The sequence below is a fragment of the Dendrobates tinctorius genome, unplaced genomic scaffold (assembly GCF_039654945.1).
Source record: "Dendrobates tinctorius isolate UK_male_01 unplaced genomic scaffold, ASM3965494v1 ptg000240l, whole genome shotgun sequence".
Taxonomy (NCBI): Eukaryota; Metazoa; Chordata; class Amphibia; order Anura; family Dendrobatidae; genus Dendrobates; species Dendrobates tinctorius.
The window spans coordinates 1,270,175-1,293,901 of record NW_027361907.1 but is presented as its reverse complement, the minus strand read 5'-3'; the positions used below and the strand labels follow the sequence as shown (position 1 = coordinate 1,293,901).

The window sequence follows — 23,727 nt, the reverse complement described above, 5'->3', positions numbered from 1 at the left end:
GACACTAGACCCCCCACGGAACTTATCTAGATGTGTGGTGAGCACTTCGAACCCCCAAGTGCTTCACAGAAGTTTATAACACTCGTGAAAATAAAAAAATCATTTTTTTCCACAAAAATGATATTTTTGCCCCCAATTTTTTATTTTCCTAAGGGTAACAGGAGAAATTGGACCCCAAAAATTGTTTTGCAATTTGTCCTGAGTAGGCTGATACCCTACATGTGGGGGTAAAACACTGTTTGGGTGCATACCAGAGCTTGGAAGGGAAGGAGCACCATTTGACTTTTTCAACTCAGAATTGGCTGGAATTGAGATCAGACGCCATGTTGCATTTGGAGAGCCCCTGATGTGCCCAAACAGTGGAAACCCCCAATTCTAACTCCAACCCGAACCCCAACACGCCCCTAACCCTAACCCTAGCCCTAACCCTAGCCCTAACCCTAACCCTAACCCTAGCCCTAGCCCTAACCCTAACCCTACCCTAACCCTAACCCTAACCCTACCCCAACACACCCCTAGCCCTAACCCTAGCCCTAACCCTAATGGAAAAATGGAAATAAATACATTTTTTTAATTTTATTATTTTTCCCTAACTAAGGGGGTGATAACGGGGGGTTTGATTTACTATTTATGGCGGTTTTTATGTTTGGCGGCTGTCGCACGCTAAAAGACGCTTTTTATTGTAAAAATAGTTTTTGCATCACCACATATTGAGAGCTATAATTTTTCCGTATTTTGACCCACCGAGTCATGTGAGGTCTTATTTTTAGCGGGACAAGTTGACGTTTTTATTGGTACCATTTTCGGGCACGTGAAATTTTTTTATCGCTTTTTATTCCGATTTTTGGGACGCAGAATGAACAAAAACCAGCGTTTCATGAATTTCTTTTGGGGGGGTGCGTTTACACCGTTCCGCGTGCGGTAAAATTGATAAAGCGGTTTTATTCTTCGGGTCAGTACGGTTACAGCGATACCTCATTTAGGTCGTTTTTTATGTTTTTGTCGGTTTTATGCAATGAAAACTATTTTATATAAAAAATAATTATTTTTGCATCACTTTATTCAGCGAGCTATAACTTTTTTATTTTTTCGCTGATGATGCTGTGTGGTGGCTCATTTTTTGCGGGACAAGATGATGTTTTCAGCGGTACCATGGCTATTTATATGCGTCTTTTTGATCGCGCGTTATTACACTTTTTCTTTGGCGGTATGATAATAAATCATTATTTTTTGCTTCGTTTTTTATTTTTATTTTTTAAGGGGTTTGCTAAAGGGGTTAACTAATGGGACAGTTTTATAGGGCGGGTCGTTACGGACGCGGCGATACCTAATGTGTGTACTTTTATTGTTTGTTTTTTTTATTATTTCCAAAAAATGGATTTATTGGGGGAATATTTTTTTTTTTTTCTAATTTATTTGGCGATTTTTTTTTAATTATTTTTACACTTTTTTTTTTTTTTTTTACTTTATTAAATAGTCCCAGGTGGGACATCACTGTCCTGTGACAGATCGCTGATCTGTCACATCACAGATCACTGTGACAGATCAGCGATCTGACACAGGCAGTGCAGAAGGCTTCCTCATGCCTGCGCTTTGCAGGCACTGAGGAAGCCAGCTTCCGCAGGCCCCCGAAGGCCCCCGTCGCCATCTTGGATTCGGGGGCCTGGAGGAAGGGGGTCCCCCGCAGCAGCGCTGCACATTGCGCTGCCGTGGGGGGCTCAGGGAAGCACGGAGGGAGCCCCCTCCCTGCCGATGCTTCCCTTTAACCCCCGGTACACCGCGATCGTGTTTGATCGCGGTGTGCAAGGGGTTAACGTGTCGGGGGCGGTCCGCGACCGCCCCTGACACATTGTGCCGGGTGTCAGCTGTGATAATCAGCTGACACCCGGCCGCGATCAGCGGCGCTCACCACGTGGGCACCGCTGATCGCGCCGACGTACTATCCTGTCCCCGGTCATACGGGCCCGGGTACCATGGACGGGATAGTACGTCGGATGGCAGAAAGGGGTTAATCGATTCAATCATTTTTAATTAGCATTTATAAGTTGACCACATGCAAAGCTACTAAATTCTTCATGCTAGATGCGATGGCATACTACAGAGATGCCTGGCTGTTTATAGGTGCAGACAAAAAACTCAATTAATCTACATTAATTCTCTAAAGATCTAATCTTCTCTGTAAATCACACCCAAAATTATGAACCTATGGCAAACTCATAGCTACGCTTTCTTTAAGGCCTGGAAAAAATGGTACCGAGATATTTGTGTCCGTGTGTCCATGTGTGTAATACTTGTGGCACACGTGTAGTAACCGTGTGCCGCCTGTCTGCCGCATCAGTACCACATGCACCAATGCCAGGGAAGCGCTGTTTCCCAGCGCTGGGTGCTGAGGACAGCTCATTATTCTGTCCTGCTCTGCAGACGATTAGCGCAAAAAGGGGAGAATGATGAAAATTCTATTCAAGTGATAACAATGACAGCAGGCTTCGACTGATGGGACTATTACACCCATCAGTCTACACCTGCTGCCACTAATACATTTCATGGATTCCATAATTAATTTTACATCATACTTGATTGGACGCAAATCCTTGAACACATACATGGGGCACTATTTTGTAATTTGCAAATGACCTTCAAAGTATTGTCCGATCAGCAATGCATTTCTATGCTTCCGTGTGCATACAATTGATCTACAGCTCTACTTGAGAACATTTGTGCTTAAATTGTCTCATTTTTAAGTGATGATGAATCTTTAATTCAAAAGTATGTATATAAACCACTAAGTCTAGAACATTGTGAATTTCAGGAAACAATTTTAACACGTCCATTACACAGAAGAGAAAAAAATATAATTAAATGGCACTTTTTCATGAATTATGCTTTTTTACTACACATGTTAAAGCTTTGTCTATTAATGGGTCTCACAGAAAAGAAATTAAGCTTAAATTAAATATAATTTATATATAAATCTAAAATACATTTTTCTACAGGACAGTTTGTTGAGTATATATCTTTATTGAATATGTTCACAGACTATCAAAGAAAGCAAAATAGAACAGACTTTCTACTAGCGTTATAAAGCCAACACTGAGATCAAAGGTTCTACCTGGCTATTTTCACCAAATCCTTCTGCAGTTATCTGTTTCAAAGGATGTGCAACCAAATATTAAGTTGAGGGTGCTAACAATTTTGTTCGGCTCGTTTGGGGGGGTTTTGTGTGAAATTATGTCTAATTTACTATTTTTCTTTTTTTTAAGTGTTGTTCCAATACACACAAAGGAAATAAAGATGTGTATAACAAAATGTGTAATTGCAATAATTTTCTGGGGAAATGCTTCATTTTCTGGAACAATTTCAAGGGTGCCCACACCATGATTGTTAGACCAAAGTAGAACTTTTATCAGCTAAGTGCACATCACTACATGTGGCAAAAGATTAACACTGCATATCACCCTGAAAATGCCATCCCCACAGTCTAACATGGTGGTGGAAGCATCAAGCTGTGGGGATGATTTTCTTCAGCAGGAGCAAGGAAGCTGGTTATAGTTTAAGGCATGAGGAATGGATCTAAATATAGGGCAATTGTAGTGTCTGCCGTTGCCTCTGCATGGTTCCTCTCCTCCCACCATGTGGGGATGCTGGCTTACTCACTGCCCTGGTTGCAGCAGCTTCCTCATTAGCTGCCTCCTCCTTTCCTGTGCACGCTGCACTGTGTTCCGGTGGCATACCTAGTGCATGCATGTTTCTCTGCTCTTAAAGAGGCCGTGCACTCACATGGAATATGCCCCCAGCTAAAAGCTAGCAGGCATTTAGATAAAGTACATCACCTGCAAGGTGTCTCCCAGCCAACAGCTGGGAGGCATCTCATAAAATTCACCCTCCCCAATAGAGAGGTGCCTGAGCAACCCCTATAGTTAATCTTAGTTGTGTTAGTGTGTGCAACTGTATGTTGCCAGGTCCATTGTTTTTAGTCTGCTAAAGATATTCCAATATCCTGTGTTCCCATTAGACTAGTATAGTTTGTATGTATTTTTGTTACCAACTTTGGAGGTATCTGAATCCTAAAATCGCATCTGCGTTACCCATACCCAGTCTCCTACTCCTGGTGCGGCCAGTCGTGTGTCCATTGTCCCTGTTCACAGTGCGGCCAGCTCTAGAATTGTTTGCTGATATCTACTTGTGTGAACAAGAACATGTATTCAATATCCATGTTGTCTGTGCAGTCCGTCTCTGTTACCTGCTTGTCAGTGACCTCAATTACGTCTCCCTGAGTCAGCAAACCTGACCACTGGGATTGGTGGCTGCAGTATCAGTGCCTGCCTAATAGTGGTACCTGGCGGCTACCTGCTGTCCATTCTGTCTCCACCATCAGGAGATCCAATGAACACCTGATAGTCACTTAGCTACGCCCCTTTCTAGCCAAGTCTGGCCCTGTGGCACAGTGGGTCCACGAACCACGTGCACCACCTGGGGGCATGACAGCTGACTTCAATCCTTGAGGAAAACCTGTTGGACACTTGTAAAAGACTTGAAACTGGGGTGTAAATTAATCTTCCAGCAGGACAACGACCTTAAAGAAACTACTAGAGCTAGAATGGAATGGTTTAGATCAAAACATATTCATGTGTTTGAATGGCCCAGTCAAAGTCCTGACCTAAATCCTATTGAGAATCTATGGGAAAAATAAAAATTGTTGTTCACACATGCTACATTCAATTCCACTAATCTATAGCTAGTTTTCAAACAAGAATGGTCAAAAATGTCAACCTCTAGATGTGCAAAGCTGGTAGAGTTATAGCCCAAAAGCAGAAACAGTTACACTGAAAGGTGCTCCTACAAATTATTGACTCGGAGGATGAATACAAATGCACATCACAATTTTCAGATTTATATTTTGTGACTGAAATGTGAAAAAATGTGGAAAAGTTCACAGTATATGAAAGCATACAGCTGGTGACATAAGAACTGAACATGTCACCAATTTTCTAAGTAAATATATTTATAAAGGTGTTATTGACATGGAATTCCCAGATGTTTTGATAATAACTTTACAAGAGAAGAGGAAATAAATCAAACCATAGATGTCCACAAGTTAAGTTATGTGTAATAGTTAGAAATGACTCAGGGAAAAAGTATTTAACACATGGTGAGAGAGAGATGCAAAAAGCTATGGAAAGTCATGACTCCAGCTGATATCTATCCTTCCATGTAGTGAAAAATATCAGCTGGTTCAAGTGATATTGGTCTATGAGAAGGTGTCTCCTTACCTAGGTGCCAAACAAGAAACATGTCATGAGGGATAAAACCAGTGAGCTGTCTTTAGACCTTTGCAACCTTATTGTTGCAAAACATACTGATGGCATCGGTTACAGAAGAATTTCTGAAACCAATACTGTTTATATACATATATGTTTGTGTGTGTGTGTGTGTATATATATATATATATCTATATTATAATGGGCTTAGCATCACTCTGTCTGAAGCCTTTATAGACTGCGCAAGCGTGACACGCCTGCGCAGTCTGGCTCCAGACAGAGTGACGCACCCCCCAGGAGATCGCGGAAGACGTACCCCCCGGAGATCGTGGTAGACACACACACCCCCGCCGGCACGACACCTTACCGATTCGGTGTTGCCCCGGGGTCTTGCATCTTGCTGTGATAACAGGAGAGGGCAGGTTGTTGCTCTGGAAGCGGCGCATGCACAGTCCGTGCTTTCCGGCACCATTTTGGGGAAGACACTGCAGTGTGTCTTCAAGACAATGGCGCCGGAAAGAGAGGAATGTGCAGGCACCGATTCCGGAGCAACAACCTGCCATCTCCTGTCATCACAGCAGGCACAAAAGATTACCGGGGTATTCGCCGTGAAGTCAGGAGACAGCGGGTTGTGGTGCCGAAATCGGGCGCCAATTACGGCCGCACAATCCCACACTCCTCAGACCTTTTGAAGAAAGTGGCGCTGGACAGCGCGGTGTGCGCAGGTGCCACAGTGCCCACTTCAGCTTAATTTAAATATGTAAATTACGCATACATTTTGGCGCCATGAGGGGTACCATGCATACCAGGATTGGGGAATGAGGGGTACCATGCATACCAGGATAGGGGGTGAGGGTACCATGCATACCAGGATTGGGGGATGAGGAGTACCATGCATACCAGGATTGGGGGATGAGGGGACCATGCATACCAAGATAGGGATGAGGGAGTACCATGCATACCAGGATTGGGGGATGAGGGGTAAAATGCATACCAGGATTGTGGGGTGAGGGGACCATGCATACCAGGATAGGGGGTGAAGGGACCATGCATACCAGGATAGGGATGAGGGAGTACAATGCATACCAGGATTGGGAGATGAGCGGTACCATGCATACCAGGATTGGGGGATGAGGGGTACCATACATACCAGGATTGGGGGATGAGGGATACCATTCCTACCAGGATTGGGGTGTGTGGGGACCATGCATACCAGGATAGGGGGTGAGGGGACCATGCATACCAGGATTGGGGGATGAGGGGTACCATACATACCAGGATTGGGGGATGAGGGGTACCATGCATACCAGGATTGGGGGGTGAGGGGACCACGCATACAAGGATAGGGATGAGGGAGTACCATGCATACCAGGATTGGGGGGTAAGGGGACCATGCATACCAGGATAGGGGGTGAGGGGACCATGCATACCAGGATAGGGATGAGGGAGTACCATGCATACCAGGATTGGGGGGTGAGGGGTATCATGCACACCAGGATTGAGGGATGAGGGGTACCATGCATACCAGGATTGGGGGATGAGGGGTACCATGCATACCAGGGTTGGGTGGTGAGGGGTACCATGCATACCAGGATTGGGGGATGAGGGGTACCATGCATACCAGGATTGGGGGATGAGGGGTACCATGCATACCAGGATAGGAGGTGAGGGAACCATGCATACCAGGATAGGGATGAGGGAGTACCATGCATACCAGGATTTGGGGATGAGGGGTACCATGCATACCAGGATTGGGGAATGAGGGGACCATACATACCAGGAAAGGGGGTGAGGGAACCATGCATACCAGGATAGGGATGAGGGAGTACCATGCATACCAGGATTGGGAGGTGAGGGGACCATGCATAACAGGATGAAGAATGGGGTGCCATGTATACCAGGATTGGGGGGTTAGGGTACCATGCATACCAGGATAGGAATGAAGGGTGCCATGCATACCAGGAGAGGAGGAGGGCAGTACATATCAGGATGGATGGAAATTGTGTATAGGGTAGGATCAATTGTCCTACCTATACCTATAAAGAAACCTATATACCTTTTCTTATAGGTTTAAGTAAATATTGCATTCTGCCATAAGCTACAAATAATTATAGTCTAAAATTTCAGCTATTATTTATTTTTTATTCATACGGATTGTCTATGTGCTGTTTGCGTTCTCTTATACATATATTCATTTCTACAGATGCTTTCTTATATACTTTCTTTTACAGTTATATATTGCACAGAAAAACTCTACAGGCTGCTGAATTGCAAATGTGTATACACACTATATATCTAATATTAGGAACTGAGTTTTACAAAACGGTGGAATACCTGGAAGAAGAAATCTAGCACTGTTGTATGGTTTCCAGGACAATACGTGGTTTCCATGGAAACTCCCTCTCGTTCACATTCAGTTTGCTCTTGTAGAAATAGCACTTCATTGATATACTGGTGGATTTTTTCGTTGGTCAGATTAATGCATAGCTGTAAATGCAAGTAACATTTTAGGTAAATATGTATAGGAAACATAATAAATCATGTCATTGTTATACGCTTCAACAATTCCTTTTATTTTAATTGAAAATGCAAGCAGAGTATAATAACAATTCTCTTCTATTCAAATATTTCCAGCTGGCTCCTATTATACTTGGTTTTGAAATGAGAATATGAACTGTAAATATACAATAAAATTTGGCCAGAACCAAATATGAAGTCAATGGTAATTCCCTCCACGTACATTAGAAATGTTGGGTGCAGGCCAATATTTAGCAGAAGGCAGCACTTATTTATTAGGAACTTTCATACAAATGAAACCTTATCAAACGCTGTCCATGCATACCCTGTGCTAGACTCTGCAAGACTGCAGGAAATGGGAGCTATCACCAGTCCTCAGGCTGAGCATGTCAGTTCTCTTAGAATTAATGAAATCACCCAGTAGGAATGAACATCAAACTGGGGGGATGTCACATATTCTGTAGAAAATAATATCAAGACTATGTTAAATTCATAGAAATATTTATTGTAGCCCTATATGAAATAACAGACGGATTTTATATAATTTACTGATCATGCACCGGTCAAAGGAGTCATATTTGATTTATCCAAATTTCCAGCTTTGTCAAGCTTTAGACCTTTCAAAATGACCTGTCACTTTCTTGGAATATGTATTGTGTTATACTGTCTAAAGGAAATGCCATTGTTCACATTTTAAAAGTGCTTGCACTGCCGGAATAGGAAAAAAAAAATCTCTTTCTGCGGTATGAAGGTTCTTTGCAATAAAAAACCTTCATAATTAACTCAGCAAGATATTTTTTCCTATTAAAGAAGTGCAGACACTTCTAAAATGTGTTTTGCATTCCTGTTTGTCAAAATCATCTGTTGGAATTCTTCTCCCAGTTACAGGGCAGCAGTATCTAATCCCGAAAAACTGCTATATTAGTTGTGGCTCACACAACAATGCCAAGTATATTTATTATACATGTACCCTTCTTCAAAAAAAGAGAAAAGTTGTGAATCACACCAACTTGGATAGCAAGACTAGATTTACATTCAATGAAAAAAGCGCCTGGAAGAGAGGTGCCGGAATAAAAAAAAGAAAAAAAAATTATGCTATATTCAGGAGTAAAGCTGCATTCAGAATAATAATTACCGTACGTATTTATAACAAGTGAAGGTTCCTATATACAGTCCTAGTTTCTATCCTTTTACAGTTTATGAAGCAGTACATATTAAAATGGAAAACTAGAAAAAAAAAATATTGGAAATGCACTGCTAACGAAAAAAAAGTCACAAAAATGCCACAAACAAAAATGTATTGTATGTAGTGTCTCTAAAAATAGGTGATATAAAAATCCTGAAAAACACAGCATATCAAACCATCCAAAACATGAATTTAGGTGATGCAGATCTTGGAGTGGATTCTGCTGCAGAAATCTGAAGTGAAATGTGTAGATGAGATTTTAAAAGCCTAGTTTACATGAAACAGAAAAAAATGCTGGCCATCTTTTTTCACATTGAATTTCACCCTTTACAAAGCAAATTGTCTCTTCAGAGAGGAAGAGGGAAATTCTTATCCCAAGTCATGCGGCAAGACTCATTAAAGAGTCGATATTGACTTTTAGGATCGCTGCTTCCAATAGGTGGCGCTAGAATTCTAGTCTTCCTCCTCTCTGAAGTGATAATTTGCATACTTAATATCCCACAGGAGCATGCATGGCTTATAAGCCTCTTCACTCTGACATGCAGGGCTTGGCTTGCTACTCTCCATAAGGAGAAGCCTTAAGGTACTGTCACACTAAGCGATATCGCTATAACTTGTGATGTTATAGCGATATTGCTAGCGATATCGCTGTGTGTGATACTTACCTACGACCGGCTCCCCTGCTGGTTATCGCTGATCGCACGAGAACGTCCTGGACCGCTTCTCGTCGTCAGCTTCCTGCGGCACTTCCTGTGGAGAGACGAGCGATGAGCGTGGAGCCGGGCGGGAGGACGCAGGATCGCCTAGTGTGACAGGTAAGTAGCGACCCCCGTCCCCAGCAATGTCGCTGGTGAGATCTGCCTGTGAGGCAGCTCACTAGCAACCACTTAGCGATGTACCAGCGATCCTGACAGCGTCATATCGCTGATCGGGATCGCTGGTACATCGCTAAGTGTGACAGTACCTTTACCCTTGGACATTTTGCAATGCAAAGAGTAAAATTAGCAGCAAATTTGAGGTGGATCATCTGAGACAAGATCTGTATTTAACACATGCTGCTGGAGTTCTGCTGATTTTCAGCACAAATGATGCACGAAATATCTGCTAGACTTACCATAAAATGTGCTCAATCGAATTATTTTTTTAAATATACAAAAATATTCCCAATATGGTAGTAAGAGACTTGGAAACGTGGTGTGTATACCGCCAAACCTGCTTGTCTATTCTCTGCCGCCTAGCTCAGAGCCAAATTGGCATTGTGTTGAGACACACAGTAGCAGACACAAAGCCTGATAACCCTATAAAATATCTAGGCAGTTGGGCAATATATCCTAGCAGCCAGACTGTTTTATGCGACTCGACTGTCGACTGTTTCTGTGATGACAGTAGAGGTGAAAAACAATTTAGCCAAAGTCAAGCCATGCCTTTATTAGTTACAAATTGAAATAAAAAAATAAAAAACTGCAGATACGTTTGATAATGGGGATTCCAGACTTTACACATGTCCAAGTAAAATGGAAAAAATTCCATTTCAAATCCTGTGACCCCACCTCCCAGTTCTAAAGTTCCCCTCTGGATTTCATCTACATCACTCCAACAATGGTGTACTGTCACAATCATCTGCCTTGATAATGTATGACAAAGGCAGATCATTGGTGCCATATTGTAAACACTGATCAGAAGGACACCACGAGTCCAAGTGACCGGCTGAGTGATGGGTGAATAAATTATTATTACTATTATTTATTTATATAGCACCATTGATTCCATGGTGCTGTACATAAGAAGGGGTTACATACAAATTACAGATATCACTTACAGTAAACAAACTAACAATCACAGACTGATACAGAGGGGAGAGAGGACCCTGCCCTTGAGGGCTTACATGCTACATATGCAGCTTTGACATTTTTAGAACCTTAAATAGCCTTTTAAATATGGATGACTTTCTTCGTGCATCTGGTGTGACAACGATATGATTTCACCGATGACAGGTAATTGTTGCCAATCGTTCTGCCAAGTTTTCCTGCTTGCATGTTAAGACTGTAACACTAAAAACTAAAATCACCTCCCTAATTTTAAAAGACAATCAAAATGACATCACTGTCTCAGAAGATGGAAATGCCTTAGTGTATTTGCGTACATTTTAATGCAAATTTCTCTTTTTTTCCTCCATTTAATGCTTAAATAAATCAGCCTATAAGTCATATATTTGTCTGCTAATGGGTGGCACAAACGCTAACAAAATATTTGTTACATCATTTAGTGAATGAACTGCTTTCTCATCTTAGTATAAGAATATCAAAATAAACCCACCTGTTCATATGAATTTTTCTGAAAGTCCTCAAAGCCAAACATATCCAAAATTCCAATTGTGAGATGAGGATAGCTAAACATAAGGAAATCAGGTTACTTGGTCAACAATGTTAATTATTTCATGGGGAAATGCTAATTTAAAATAAATATACATTCAAAACACTCCAGGAATAATGTAGAATTTATGAATATATAGTATAAAAATATGAAACATTGGAACATAAGCATTTCAGAAGGAGGCACAACTTGGACATGAGTTTTATTAAAGCGAATATTATGTTATACCAATATTAACCCCTTCGCACCAGAGCCTGTTTTTGCCTTCGTGACCGGGCCAATTTTTTCAATTCTGACCAGTGTCACTTTATGAGGTCATAACTCTAGAATGCTTCAACGGATCCTACTGATTCTGACATTGTTTTCTCATGACATATTGTACTTCATGATGGTGGTAAAAAATTTTAGATATGATCTGCACTTATTTGTTAAAAAAAATCAAAATTTGGCAAAAATTTAGAAAATTTAGCAATTTTCAAAATTTAATTTTTATGCCCTTAAATCAGAGAGTGATATCGCACAAAACAGTTAATAAATAACATTTCCCACATGTCTACTTTACATCTTCACAATTTTGGAAACATAATTTTTTTTTTTTAGGAAGTTATAAGGGTTAAAAGTTGACCAGCGATTTCTCATTTTTACAACAAAATTTGCAACACCATTTTTTTTAGGGACCACCTCACATTTGAAGTGAGTTTGGGGGGTCAATATGACAGAAAATACCCAAAATTGACACCATTCTAAAAACTGCACCTCTCAATGTACTCAAAACCACATTCAAGAAGTTTATTAACCCTTCAGGTGCTTCACATGAATGAATGGAATATGGAAGGAAAAAATAAACATTTAACTTTTTTTCACAAACATTTTACTTCAAAACCATTTTTTTTTATTTTCACAAGTGTAAAAAGAGAAAATGAACCACAAAATTTTTTGTGTAATTTCTCCCGAATTCGCCAATACCCCGTATGTGGGGCTAAACCACTGTTTGAGCACACGGCAGAGCTCAGAACGGAAGGAGTGCCGTTTGACTTTTTCAATGCAGAATTGGCTGGAATTGAGATCGGATGCCATGTCGCATTTGGAGAGCCCCTGATGTACCTAAACAGTGGAAACCACACACAAGTGACCCCATTTTTGAAATTAGACCCCCCCAGGGACTTATCTAGATGTGTGGTGAGCACTTTGAACCCCCAAGTGTTTCACTAAAGTTTATAATGTAGAGCCGTGAAAATAAAAAAAATCATTTTTTTTCCACAAAAATGATCTTTTAGCCCCCAATTTTTATTTTCACAAGGGTAACAGGAGAAATTGGACCCTAAGAGTTGTTGTCCAATTTGTCCTGAGTACGCTGGTATGCCATATGTTGGAGAAAACTACTGTTTGGGCACACAGTGGGGCTCGGAAGGGAAGTAGTGACGTTCTGAAATGCAGACTTTGATGGAATGGTCTGTGGGTGTCATGTCGCGTTTGCAGAGCCCCTGATGTACCTAAACAGTGGCAACCCCCCACAAGTGACCCCATTTTGGAAACTAGACCCCCCAAGGAACTTATATAGATGTGTGGTGAGCACTTTGAACCGCCAAGTGTTTCAGTAAAGTTTATAATGTATAGGCGTGAAAATAAAAAAATCATTTTTTTTCCACAAAAATGATCTTTTAGCCCCCAATTTTTATTTTCACAAGGGTAACAGGAGAAATTGGACCCTAAGAGTTGTTGTCCAATTTGTCCTGAGTACGCTGGTATGCCATATGTTGGAGAAAACTACTGTTTGGGCACACGGTGGGGCTCGGAAGGGAAGTAGTGACGTTCTGAAATGCAGACTTTGATGGAATTGTCTGTGGGTGTCATGTCGCGTTTGCAGAGCCCCTGATGTACCTAAACAGTGGAAACCACACACAAGTGACCCCATTTTGGAAACTAGACCCCCCAAGGAACTTATATAGATGTGTGGTGAGCACTTTGAACCCCCAAGTGTTTCACTAAAGTTTATAATGTAGAGGCGTGAAAATAAAAAAATCATTTTTTTTTCCACAAAAATGATCTTTTAGCCCCCAATTTTTATTTTCACAAGGGTAACAGGAGAAATTGGACCCTAAGAGTTGTTGTCCAATTTGTCCTGAGTACGCTGGTATGCCATATGTTGGAGAAAACTACTGTTTGGGCACACGGTGGGGCTCGGAAGGGAAGTAGTGACATTCTGAAATGCAGACTTTGATGGAATGGTCTGTGGGTGTCATGTCGAGTTTGCAGAGCCCCTGATGTACCTAAACAGTGGAAACCCCCCACAAGTGACCCCATTTTGGAAACTAGACCCCCCAAGGAACTTATCTAGATGTGTGGTGAGCACTTTGAACCCCCAAGTGTTTCACTAAAGTTTATAATGAAGAGGCGTGAAAATAAAAAAATCATTTTTTTTCCACAAAAATGATCTTTTAGCCCCCAATTTTTATTTTCACAAGGGTAACAGGAGAAATTGGACCCTAAGAGTTGTTGTCCAATTTGTCCTGAGTACGCTGGTATGCCATATGTTGGAGAAAACTACTGTTTGGGCACACGGTGGGGCTCGGAAGGGAAGTAGTGACGTTCTGAAATGCAGACTTTGATGGAATGGTCTGTGGGTGTCATGTCGCGTTTGCAGAGCCCCTGATGTACCTAAATAGTGGAAACCCCCCACAAGTGACCCCATTTTGGAAACTAGACCCCCCAAGGAACTTATATAGATTGTGGTGAGCACTTTGAACCCCCAAGTGTTTCAGTAAAGTTTATAATGTAGAGGCGTGAAAATAAAAAAATCATTTTTTTTCCACAAAAATGATCTTTTAGCCCCCAATTTTTATTTTCACAAGGGTAACGGGAGAAATTGGACCCTAAGAGTTGTTGTCCAATTTGTCCTGAGTCCTGAGTACGCTGGTACCCCATATGTGGGAGAAAACTACTGTTTGGGCACACGGTGGGGCTCTGAAGGGAAGTAGTGACGTTCTGAAATGCAGACTTTGATGGAATGGTCTGCGGGCGTCATATTGCATTTACAGAGCCCCTGATGTACCTAAACAGTGGAAACCCCCAATTCTAATTCCAACCCTAACCCCAACACACCCCTAACCCTAATCTCAGCCCTAACCATAACCCTAACCACAAACCTAACACCAACACACCCATAACCTTAATCCCAGCCCTAGCCCTAACCCTAACCCTAACCCTAGTCCTAGCCCTAACCCTAGCCCTAGCCCTAACCCTAACCCTAGCCCTAGCCCTAACCCTAGCCCTAGCCCTAACCCTAGCCCTAGCCCTAGCCCTAGCCCTAACCCTAAAGGCCCCGTCTCACTAAGCAATCTCGGTAGCGAGATCGCTGCTGAGTCACAACTTTTGTGACGTAACAGCGATCTCACCAGCGAGATCGCTATGTGTGACAGCGATCAGCGAGCGGCCCCCCTGCCGGTATCGCTGATCGCTGGAAGAAATCTCTGGACATTTCTTTGGTCACTGGTCTCCCGCTGGCCAGCACGCATCGCTGCGTGTGACAGGCGGGAGACCAGCGATCAGGTGTAAAAAATAATAAAAAAAATAAAAAATATAGTTATTCTCACCTTCCGATGTCCCGTTCAGCCATCCTGCCTCTCTCCACGCTCCGGTCCCAGTGATCCTTTGCACAAATGACCGCGAGACTTTGTTATCCCGCGAGACTGTGACATCTCGCGGTCATTCGTGCAAAGGATCACTGGGACCGGAGCGTGGAGAGAGGCAGGATGGCTGAACGGGACGTCGGAAGGTGAGAATAACTATATTTTTTATTTTGATTCTATTTTTTACAGGATGGCCAGCGATGCCGGGCGCTCGGCATCGCTGTGCTGATCGCTGGTGAAGCTGTCTGTGTGACAGCTCACCAGCGATCACATAGCGACTTACTAGCGATCCTGACACCGTCATATCGGTGTCGGGATCGCTGGTAAGTCGCTTAGTGTGACGGGGCCCTTTACCGTAGCCCTAGCCCCTGCATTTTTTTTTTTTACTTTTTTTTTTATTTTTGTCACAAGATCGCTGCACTGCGATCTGACTCATAGTAACGCCACTTCACCTCTGATCATCTGTCAGTGTGAGATCAGAGGAGAAGCAGCGTTACTATGTGACAAGATCGCTGCCTGGCACATAATAACGCCACTTCTCCTCTGATCTCACAATGACAGATGATCAGAGGTGAAGCAGCGTTACTGTGTGACAAGATCGCTGCCTGGCACAGCTGTGCCAGGCAGCGATCAGCTGTGCCAGGCAGCGATCTGGTCACACAATAACGCTGCTTCACCTCTGATCAGCTGTCAGTGAGATCAGAGGGAGAAGCCGCGTTACAATGAGGGAGATCGCCGGGAAACAAGCAGCTTTCCCAGCGATCGCTCCCATTGGCTGCTGTGGCGCTGACGACATCGGGACCTGAACCAATCAGGTCTCGATGACGTCGGGGGTCCCAGCATGCATTGCGCACCGGGATCCCCGCGTTGGAAGGTATGTGGGGGTCCCGGGGGGCACAAAACCGCCGACAGTAGATAAACGTCGGCGCTGCACAAAGCCCAGCAAGCGCCAACGTTTATCTACTGTGGGCGGTCGTGAAGAGGTTAATCAAAAAGTATTTCTAGTTTTGTTCTTTCTTTTTTTTAAAATTGCATACCAGCCACTCCATCTGAATAGCTATTTTAGATAATGAGCTACATAAGCTAGATATAACTAATCAACTATCTGTTCCATATTTCTACATGTCATTACCAAATAAAGAGTCATGCAGCAACAAGCCATTGTCTAGCGCCATTGGGAGAAATCACTGGAAACCCCATTTACACATACCTGGTGCCATGACATTTTTAAAAATGTTAAACCTATGATAAATAACACTGACACAAAATACAGGGGACACATATGGGCTGGTAATGGCCCCCTAGAGAGCTAGTGACTCACTCAGTGGGTCCATCATTGCCATCACCCATCAATGCCACTACCAGCACTACTAGGCTGGATACATGCTAGTTGTTGCATTATTTGCTGTGTATTTGCAAAAACACAAAAATGTTACAACCTGCTCTAAGAAAGATTGACAGTCTACATTCATCATCTTGAAGCACTACAAGAATCAGCAACACTAACAGGGACAAAGTAAAGAGACAATTAATCCATTCACACTCCGGGCAATTTTATGTTTTTTCATTTTCTTTTTCATATTTCTGTCAATAGGGCCATATGAGGGCTTGTTTGTTGCAGGACAAGTTGTAGTTTTGAATGACACCATTCATTTTTCCACATAGTGTAATGAAAAACAGGAAATAAATAGATTGCATTCCCACATTTCATTTTTGGGTTTTTTATGTACTATGATCCCTATATGGTAAAATTGACCTGGGAATGTGATTCTCCAGGTCAGTACAAGTAATCAGATACCAAACATGTATAGATTTATTTTTTATTTGAGTGATAAAAAAAAAAAATTGGAAATATGTAAGAAAATTTGTCGCCATTTTCCAAGACTGGTAACTTCCTTTTTTTGGAATATGAGGCTGTGTGAGCGCTTATTTTTTGAACCCTGAGCTGACATTTTTACTCAAACCATTATGGGGTAGATATGATGTTTTGATCGCTTCTTATTGTATATTATTGCAATGTTGCGGAGGCTGAAAAATCTTAATTCTGGCGTTTTTATCTTTTGTACGTTACGCCGCTTACCAATCAAATTAATTTACTTTATCTTTTGATAGATTGGACTATCACTAGCACAGCAATACCAAATATGTGTATTTTTTTATTGTTTTACTTTTAATGGGCAAAAGGGAGTGATTTGAACTTTTTGTCTTTTTTAAATTTTTTTCATTTTATTTTACTTTTTACAATATTTAATAATCCCTCTTAGGGTACTTGAATCTGTGATCATTTGATTGCCTGTGCTATACATAGCAGGGCATCAGCACTACTATGTGTAGTGAAAATCACAATCTCCTCTGAAAGCCAGCTGTCATGGAAACCCATCGGCGCCACGCGATCATGTCATGGTCACACTGTGATGCACTCCCTGCTGACATGTTACTTGCCGCTGTCAGAGAGTGACAGTGGAATTTAAAGGCACCGCTCCGCCAGCAGCTGTTAAAGGCACATGATGGCTAATTAAATTAGTCATCATGTGTGGGGGAAGATGCATGCCAAGCTTGCATCAAAGACAGGGATATGAATTTTGTCTTACATGTGCGTCAAAAGTCGTGAAGGGTTTAAAATGGAAATTTACTCCATAGAAATAAAGAAACATCCCTTGAAAATTACGGATGTTAGGTGGAATTATAATTAGAGATCAATGAACTGAAAAGTGACTTTTATTATTTTTCAGAGAATTTCTCAAGAGTTTGCTACAAAAGAGGCCAGACAAATTAGAACACGTTTAAATCTTTGTGCTTTACGGAGATAAGCCACAGCTAGAGGTGTCTCACAATAGCCTCCTTTGTTCCCTCTATTTAGAACACATGCAAGCTCGACTGTATGAATTCATAAATATTGGAAATTCGGAAGAGTTAGCTATTAACTGAATATTAGAGATAAGCGACTTTGCCTTTTTTCGGGTCGAGTCGGGTTTCATGAAACCCGACTTTCTCAAAAGTCGAGTTGAATGAAATCGGCCAATTATCATGAAAAGTCGAAGGCCGACTGAAACACGAAACCCAATGCAAGTCAATGGGGAAGAAAAGTCGGCAGTGAGTGGAGGACAGGAAACACACCTACAGTGCCCATTTTAATGCCAAAAACATAAATTCTTATTACTTAAAGGGAAGGTGCCGCAATTTTATATAATTTGCAAAAAAAGAGTAAGTAACAAAACATGTTTTTCAGCAAATGTTGTACTAACTAGGATTTATGGTTTGTTTGTAATAATGTTTTAATGTAGCCACTGGGCGCTGCCATCTTGATTTGCAGATCTGTGGAGGACTCATACAGTCTGCAAATATGGCCGTCCCTGGACATAGGAGACTGCGGTCGGTTCCCGACCCCACCATGCAGCCTCATTAGCAGTGAACTGGACACGCCCCTGTGGGCTGCACCATTCACTTCTGTAGGTGTGGCTGGGCTCCATTTTACTGTAGCCCAGTGCTATCTGCTGAGCTCCACTTACCCTCTATCACAGGACCACTTGTGGCATAACAGGTCCTGTGTTGTGAGGAGAGGCTGTAGATATGGAGATGGTGGTCAGCAGAGGAGAGAACTGCTCACTGGAGCCGGAGGATGGAGAGTGGTGAGTGCAGGTGACTTTCCTCTATGCTCCTCTGTCCTGCTTACTCCAGGCTCAGCCCTGTGCTTCCTGCTCTACTGTGTTATTCTGCTCTGTCTCTGCCTCCTCACTCACAGCCCCAGTGATCTCCGGTAATCTGACACCTTTGCTTTTATGAGAGCTTTTATGGCTGTCTGAGGAGGACAGTGACTTATACAGCCCATAGTCTAGTGTATAATTGGGGGGGGCCTGGAAGTTTCACCAGTGTGGGCATATCTGTAATACTGTCTCCTGTGATACTGCCTGCTGAGCTGTGTATCTAATCCTCCCCTGTGTGATACAGTCTGCTGAGCCGTGTATCTAATCCTCCCCTGTGTGATACTGACTGCTGAGCTGTGTATCTAATCCTATCCTGTGTGATACTGATTGCTGAGCCGTGTATCTAATCCTATCCTGTGTGATACTGACTGCTGAGCTGTGTATCTAATCCTATCCTGTGTGATACTGACTGCTGAGCTGTGTATCTAATCCTATCCTGTGTGATACTGACTGCTGAGCTGTGTATCTAATCCTCTCCTGTGTGATACTGACTGCTGAGCCGTGTATCTAATCCTATCCTGTGTGATACTGACTGCTGAGCTGTGTATCTAATCCTATCCAGTGTGATACTGACTGCTGAGCTGTGTATCTAATCCTCCTGTGTGATACTGACTGCTGAGCCGTGTATCTAATCCTCTCCTGTGTGATACTGACTGCTGAGCCATGTATCTAATCCTATCCTGTGTGATACTGACTGCTGAGCCGTGTATCTAATCCTATCCTGTGTGATACTGACTGCAGAGCCGTGTATCTAATCCTCTCCTGTGTGATACTGTCTGCAGAGCCATGTATCTAATCCTATCCTGTGTGATACTGACTGCTGAGCTGTGTATCTAATCCTCTCCTGTGTAATACTGTCTGCTGAGCCGTGTATCTAATCCTCTCCTGTGTGATACTGTCTGCTGAGCCGTGTATCTAATCCTATCCTGTGTGATACTGACTGCTGAGCCGTGTATCTAATCCTATCCTGTGTGATACTGACTGCTGAGCCGTGTATCTAATTCTCTCCTGTGTAATACTGTCTGCTGAGCCGTGTATCTAATCCTCTCCTGTGTGATACTGTCTGCTGAGCCGTGTATCTAATCCTCTCCTGTGTGATACTGTCTGCTGAGCTGTGTATCTAATCCTATCCTGTGTAATACTGTCTGCTGAGCCGTGTATCTAATCCTCTCCTGTGTGATACTGTCTGCTGAGCTGTGTATCTAATCCTCTCCTGTGTGATACTGTCTGCTGAGCTGTGTATCTAATCCTATCTTGTGTGATACTGACTGCTGAGCCGTGTATCTAATCCTATCCTGTATGATGCTGACTGCTGAGCCGTGTATCTAATCCTATCCCGTGTGATACTGCTCTCCTGAAATACTCTGTGCTGCTGTCACCCTGCTCCCAGAATCCTTGCAGCCTGCCATCCTCGGTGACTGAAGACCCCATTCCTCTCCTCAGATCCTGTCCTGGCGATGTGTGAAAGCGAGGCGACAGGGGCCTGATATATGGGGGAGGAGCAGGGTGACAGCAGCACAGAGTATTTCAGGAGAGCAGCGCGCTGGTCTGTGGGGGGGCTCCCTGTTCGGTGCCAGGGATTGTACATAGAGCGCTGTGTTTTATACACATGGATGGACCGTCTGCTTGTCTGCTCCACAGAAATCCAGGAAACATTTCTGCTGATTGATGGCCTGTTCTGATCCAGACTTTGCATGCAAAGACAGTCAGTAACTTTGCAGGCCCCATCAATATGGCTGCTCACTGTGTTCCTAAATGTCATCCTCTCTTTACCCTTAGCAAACACCCAGAAGGGGAGGAGAGGATGACATCACACCCATGTCAGCAGACTCCGCCCATAATTACTGCAGGGCAGTAATGGGAGCTTGGTGTACACTAGGTTTTTGTGCCAAATTTCAGTAGCTGATCCCCCTAGTGTTAACAAGTGGAAATGCCAAACTTTTTAAAATTATTTTTCATATTTTACAAATTTAAAAACAAACGATAATATTTTTTAAGAAAATGTAAACATTAATTCTTCACATTTTTTCAATTGCTGAAAAAAAAATTTTTGGATGACACCTTCCCTTTAAGCTTGTCAAACTTAATTTACTTTATAATAATAGTTAGGCATTGAAAACTGGGGGTTATGTGGCTAAAGTTGTGGGGGGGGTAGGGCTGGCTCCAGATTTTTGTGGGCCCAGGGCCAAAGAGTGTCAATGGGCTCCTTTAACACATGCCACAATTCATGATCCTCTGATACGCAGAGAAATAGCGGTATAGTACAATGAAAAATACTTCACTTCTTACATCTCATGACTGATATCCATTTTAAATTCTCCAATAGCTCCAAAAACGGACAGTATATTACTCCATACAGTATTATGGCCACCGCATAGTGCGCTATACAGAGTAATGAGGCCCATATATTTCTCCATACAGAATCATTGGTCCCATATAATGTTTGAAACAGTATATGATGAGCTCCACATAATGCTACAGTATATGTTGGTCCCCATGGATGAAGCTCCACTGTGTTATGGGCCCAAATAATGCTCCATATATAATGGGCCCCATTTCTAATGCTCCAGTGCATAATGGGCCCTTTAAATGCTGCTCCAGTGTCTGATGTCCACCTTTGGAATGCTCCAGTGTATGGTGGGCCTCATATATCATTCTCCAGAGTATAGTATTCCCCAAAAATAGCTGTCCCAACATTGAAAACAATTAAATAAGTCTCCTCGCTAGGGAATCCCTGTACTAGTCTTGACTCCTCATCGTCCCCATCTTCAATCTCACTGCACTTGGAGTGTTTAGGCAGAGGGCATACAGACGTGATGTCATCGTGCTCTCTGGCCAGAATGTCACTGTCAGGAAACGCGGAAGACGTCACGGCGGTGGAGCAGGGAGAGGTAAGTATTTAAACTTTGCAAGTGCTGTAATCCTGAGCAAGCAGAGGGGGCCCACTCGTTGGTGACGGCACTGGCACAGGGCCCCTCATAGTACGCCGGTGTGTCTGATGGCAGGTGTGCACCCCCACTGTCAGAGACACTTGATTCTACTATGAGGGACCTTGTGCCAGTGCCGTTGCCAAACAGTGTGACCACCCACCTGTCAAGGGCAACGGCACTAGCACGGGTGCGTGCGCCAGGTGGTGACCCCGGCCCTGTGGGGGGAGGCAGCCCAGTTAGGGAGGTGGAAAAATTGGTATATGTTGATGTTGGACATTCAGCAGCTGTAAATGGAGTAATTGGAGAAGTCCGCGGAAGAGAAAGACAAAAGCAATCCATTTTTCTGGCAACCTACGTGTCAGCAGGGGAGGGTGGGACAAAATCCTTTGAAACCCATGCATGGTTCATTTTAATGAAGGTTAGATCATCAACATTTTGGGTCGACAGATGGGTCCTTTTTTCTGTCAGGATTGATCCAGCAGCACTGAAGACTCGTTCAGATAACACACTAGCAGCAGGGCAAGCGAGCTCCTGTAAGGCATATTGTGCCAATTCAGGCTAGGTGTCAAGTTTACTGGCCCAATAGTCAAAGGGGAATGACCGGTGAGGGAGAACATCGATATGGGAGAAGTAGTTTGTTACCATAGTTGACAACTGCTGTCTCCTGTCACTTTCGATCAATGCAGTTTTACCAGTCATCACCGCCGCTGTGTGCTGGGAATGCCTCAAACAAATGGTTTACCAGAGTTTCTTGTTTGTTAGCCAATATTAGCTCTAGGTTCTCCCGTGGCATGATGTTTTGGAATTTGCCTTTATATCGTGGATCCAGGATGCTGGCCAACCAATAGTCATCATCGTTCATCATTTTGGCAATGTGGGGGTCCCTTTTTAGGATCTGCAAGGCATAATCAGACATGCGGGCCAATGTTCCAGGTGTCAATGATGCACTGCGAGTGCTGGGTGGAGGAGCACTTTCTGGCAAATCCACATCCCTCCAGTCACGCACAAACCCTGTACCTGACCTTGCCACGCCAACATTTTTTCTTGCCCCCTGAGAAGCATCCTCCTCCCCAAAATAATCATCCCCATCATCCTCTTCTTCTTCTTGCTCCACCTCGTCCATGAGACTAACCTGACAATAAAAAGGCTGACTGTCATCAAGGCTTCCCTCCTCCTCTTCCTCCTCGGCTGCAGACGCCAGCTCCTTAATGTGCATCAAAGTTTGCATGAGCAGACGCATAAGTGGGATGCTCATGCTTATGATGGCGTCGTCTGCGCTTACCAGCTGTGTGCATTCCTCAAAACACTGAAGGACTTTACAGAGGTCTTTCAGCTTCGACCACTGCACACCAGACAACTCCATGTCTGCCTGCAAACTGCCTGCCCGTGTATCCTCCCACAAATTAATTACAGCCTGCCTCTGTTCGCACAGCCTCTGAACCATGTGCAGGCTGGAGTTCCACCTTGCTGCAACGTCAATAATTAGGCGGTGCTTGGGAAGGTGGAGCAATCGCTGCAGTTTCTGCATACGACTGGAGTGTACAGGCGACCGGCGGATGTGCGAGCACAGTCTTCGCACCTTATGGAGCAGGGGTGTTAACTCCGGATAATTATTGAGGAAGCACTGCACCACCAGATTCAAGGTGTGAGCCAGGCAAGGTATGTGTCTGAGTTTTGAAAGGGCTATAGCTGCCACAAAATTCCGTCCGTTATCACTAACTACCTTGCCTGCCTCAAGATGTAGACTGCCCAGCCATGACTCAGTTTGTCGCTGCAAGTAGTCGGCCAGTACCTCCACGGTGTGTCTGTTGTTGCCCAAACACATCATCTTCAACACAGCCTGCTGATGCTTACCACTAGCTGTTCGATAGTGGGACACTTTGTGTGCATCACTGGCAGCTGCGGATGGAGTGCTCGTGCGACTGCACTCTGTGGATGAGCTTTCGCTTCTGGAGGAGGAGGAGTAGGGTCGAACGCCTACACCAAACTGTTTCCTATACCGTGGGCTAGGCAGCACTGTCCCTCCGCCGCTGACCCCTGTGAACCCTGCATCCACCACATTAACCCAGTGCACAGTGATGGACACGTAATGGCCCTGGCCATGCCTACTGGACCATGCATCTGTTGTGA

General features: G+C 43.4%; 1 protein-coding gene across 5 annotated transcripts in view; it reads right to left on the bottom strand.

Moving 5' to 3' along the window:
• Window positions 1-23,727, bottom strand: part of MYO16 (myosin XVI) — a 783,767-nt gene that overhangs the window by 236,681 nt on the left and 523,359 nt on the right. For all 5 annotated transcript variants that reach the window (XR_012222718.1, XM_073556817.1, XM_073556818.1 and 2 more), the window contains exons 21-22: window positions 11,278-11,350; window positions 7,593-7,745 (exon numbers count right to left, since the gene is read on the bottom strand). Coding sequence is in view for 4 of the 5 variants with exons in the window: in XM_073556817.1 (XP_073412918.1) it covers window positions 7,593-7,745; window positions 11,278-11,350 (226 nt within the window). In the remaining variant the exon portion in view is untranslated. The remainder of the gene's footprint in view (window positions 1-7,592; window positions 7,746-11,277; window positions 11,351-23,727) is intronic.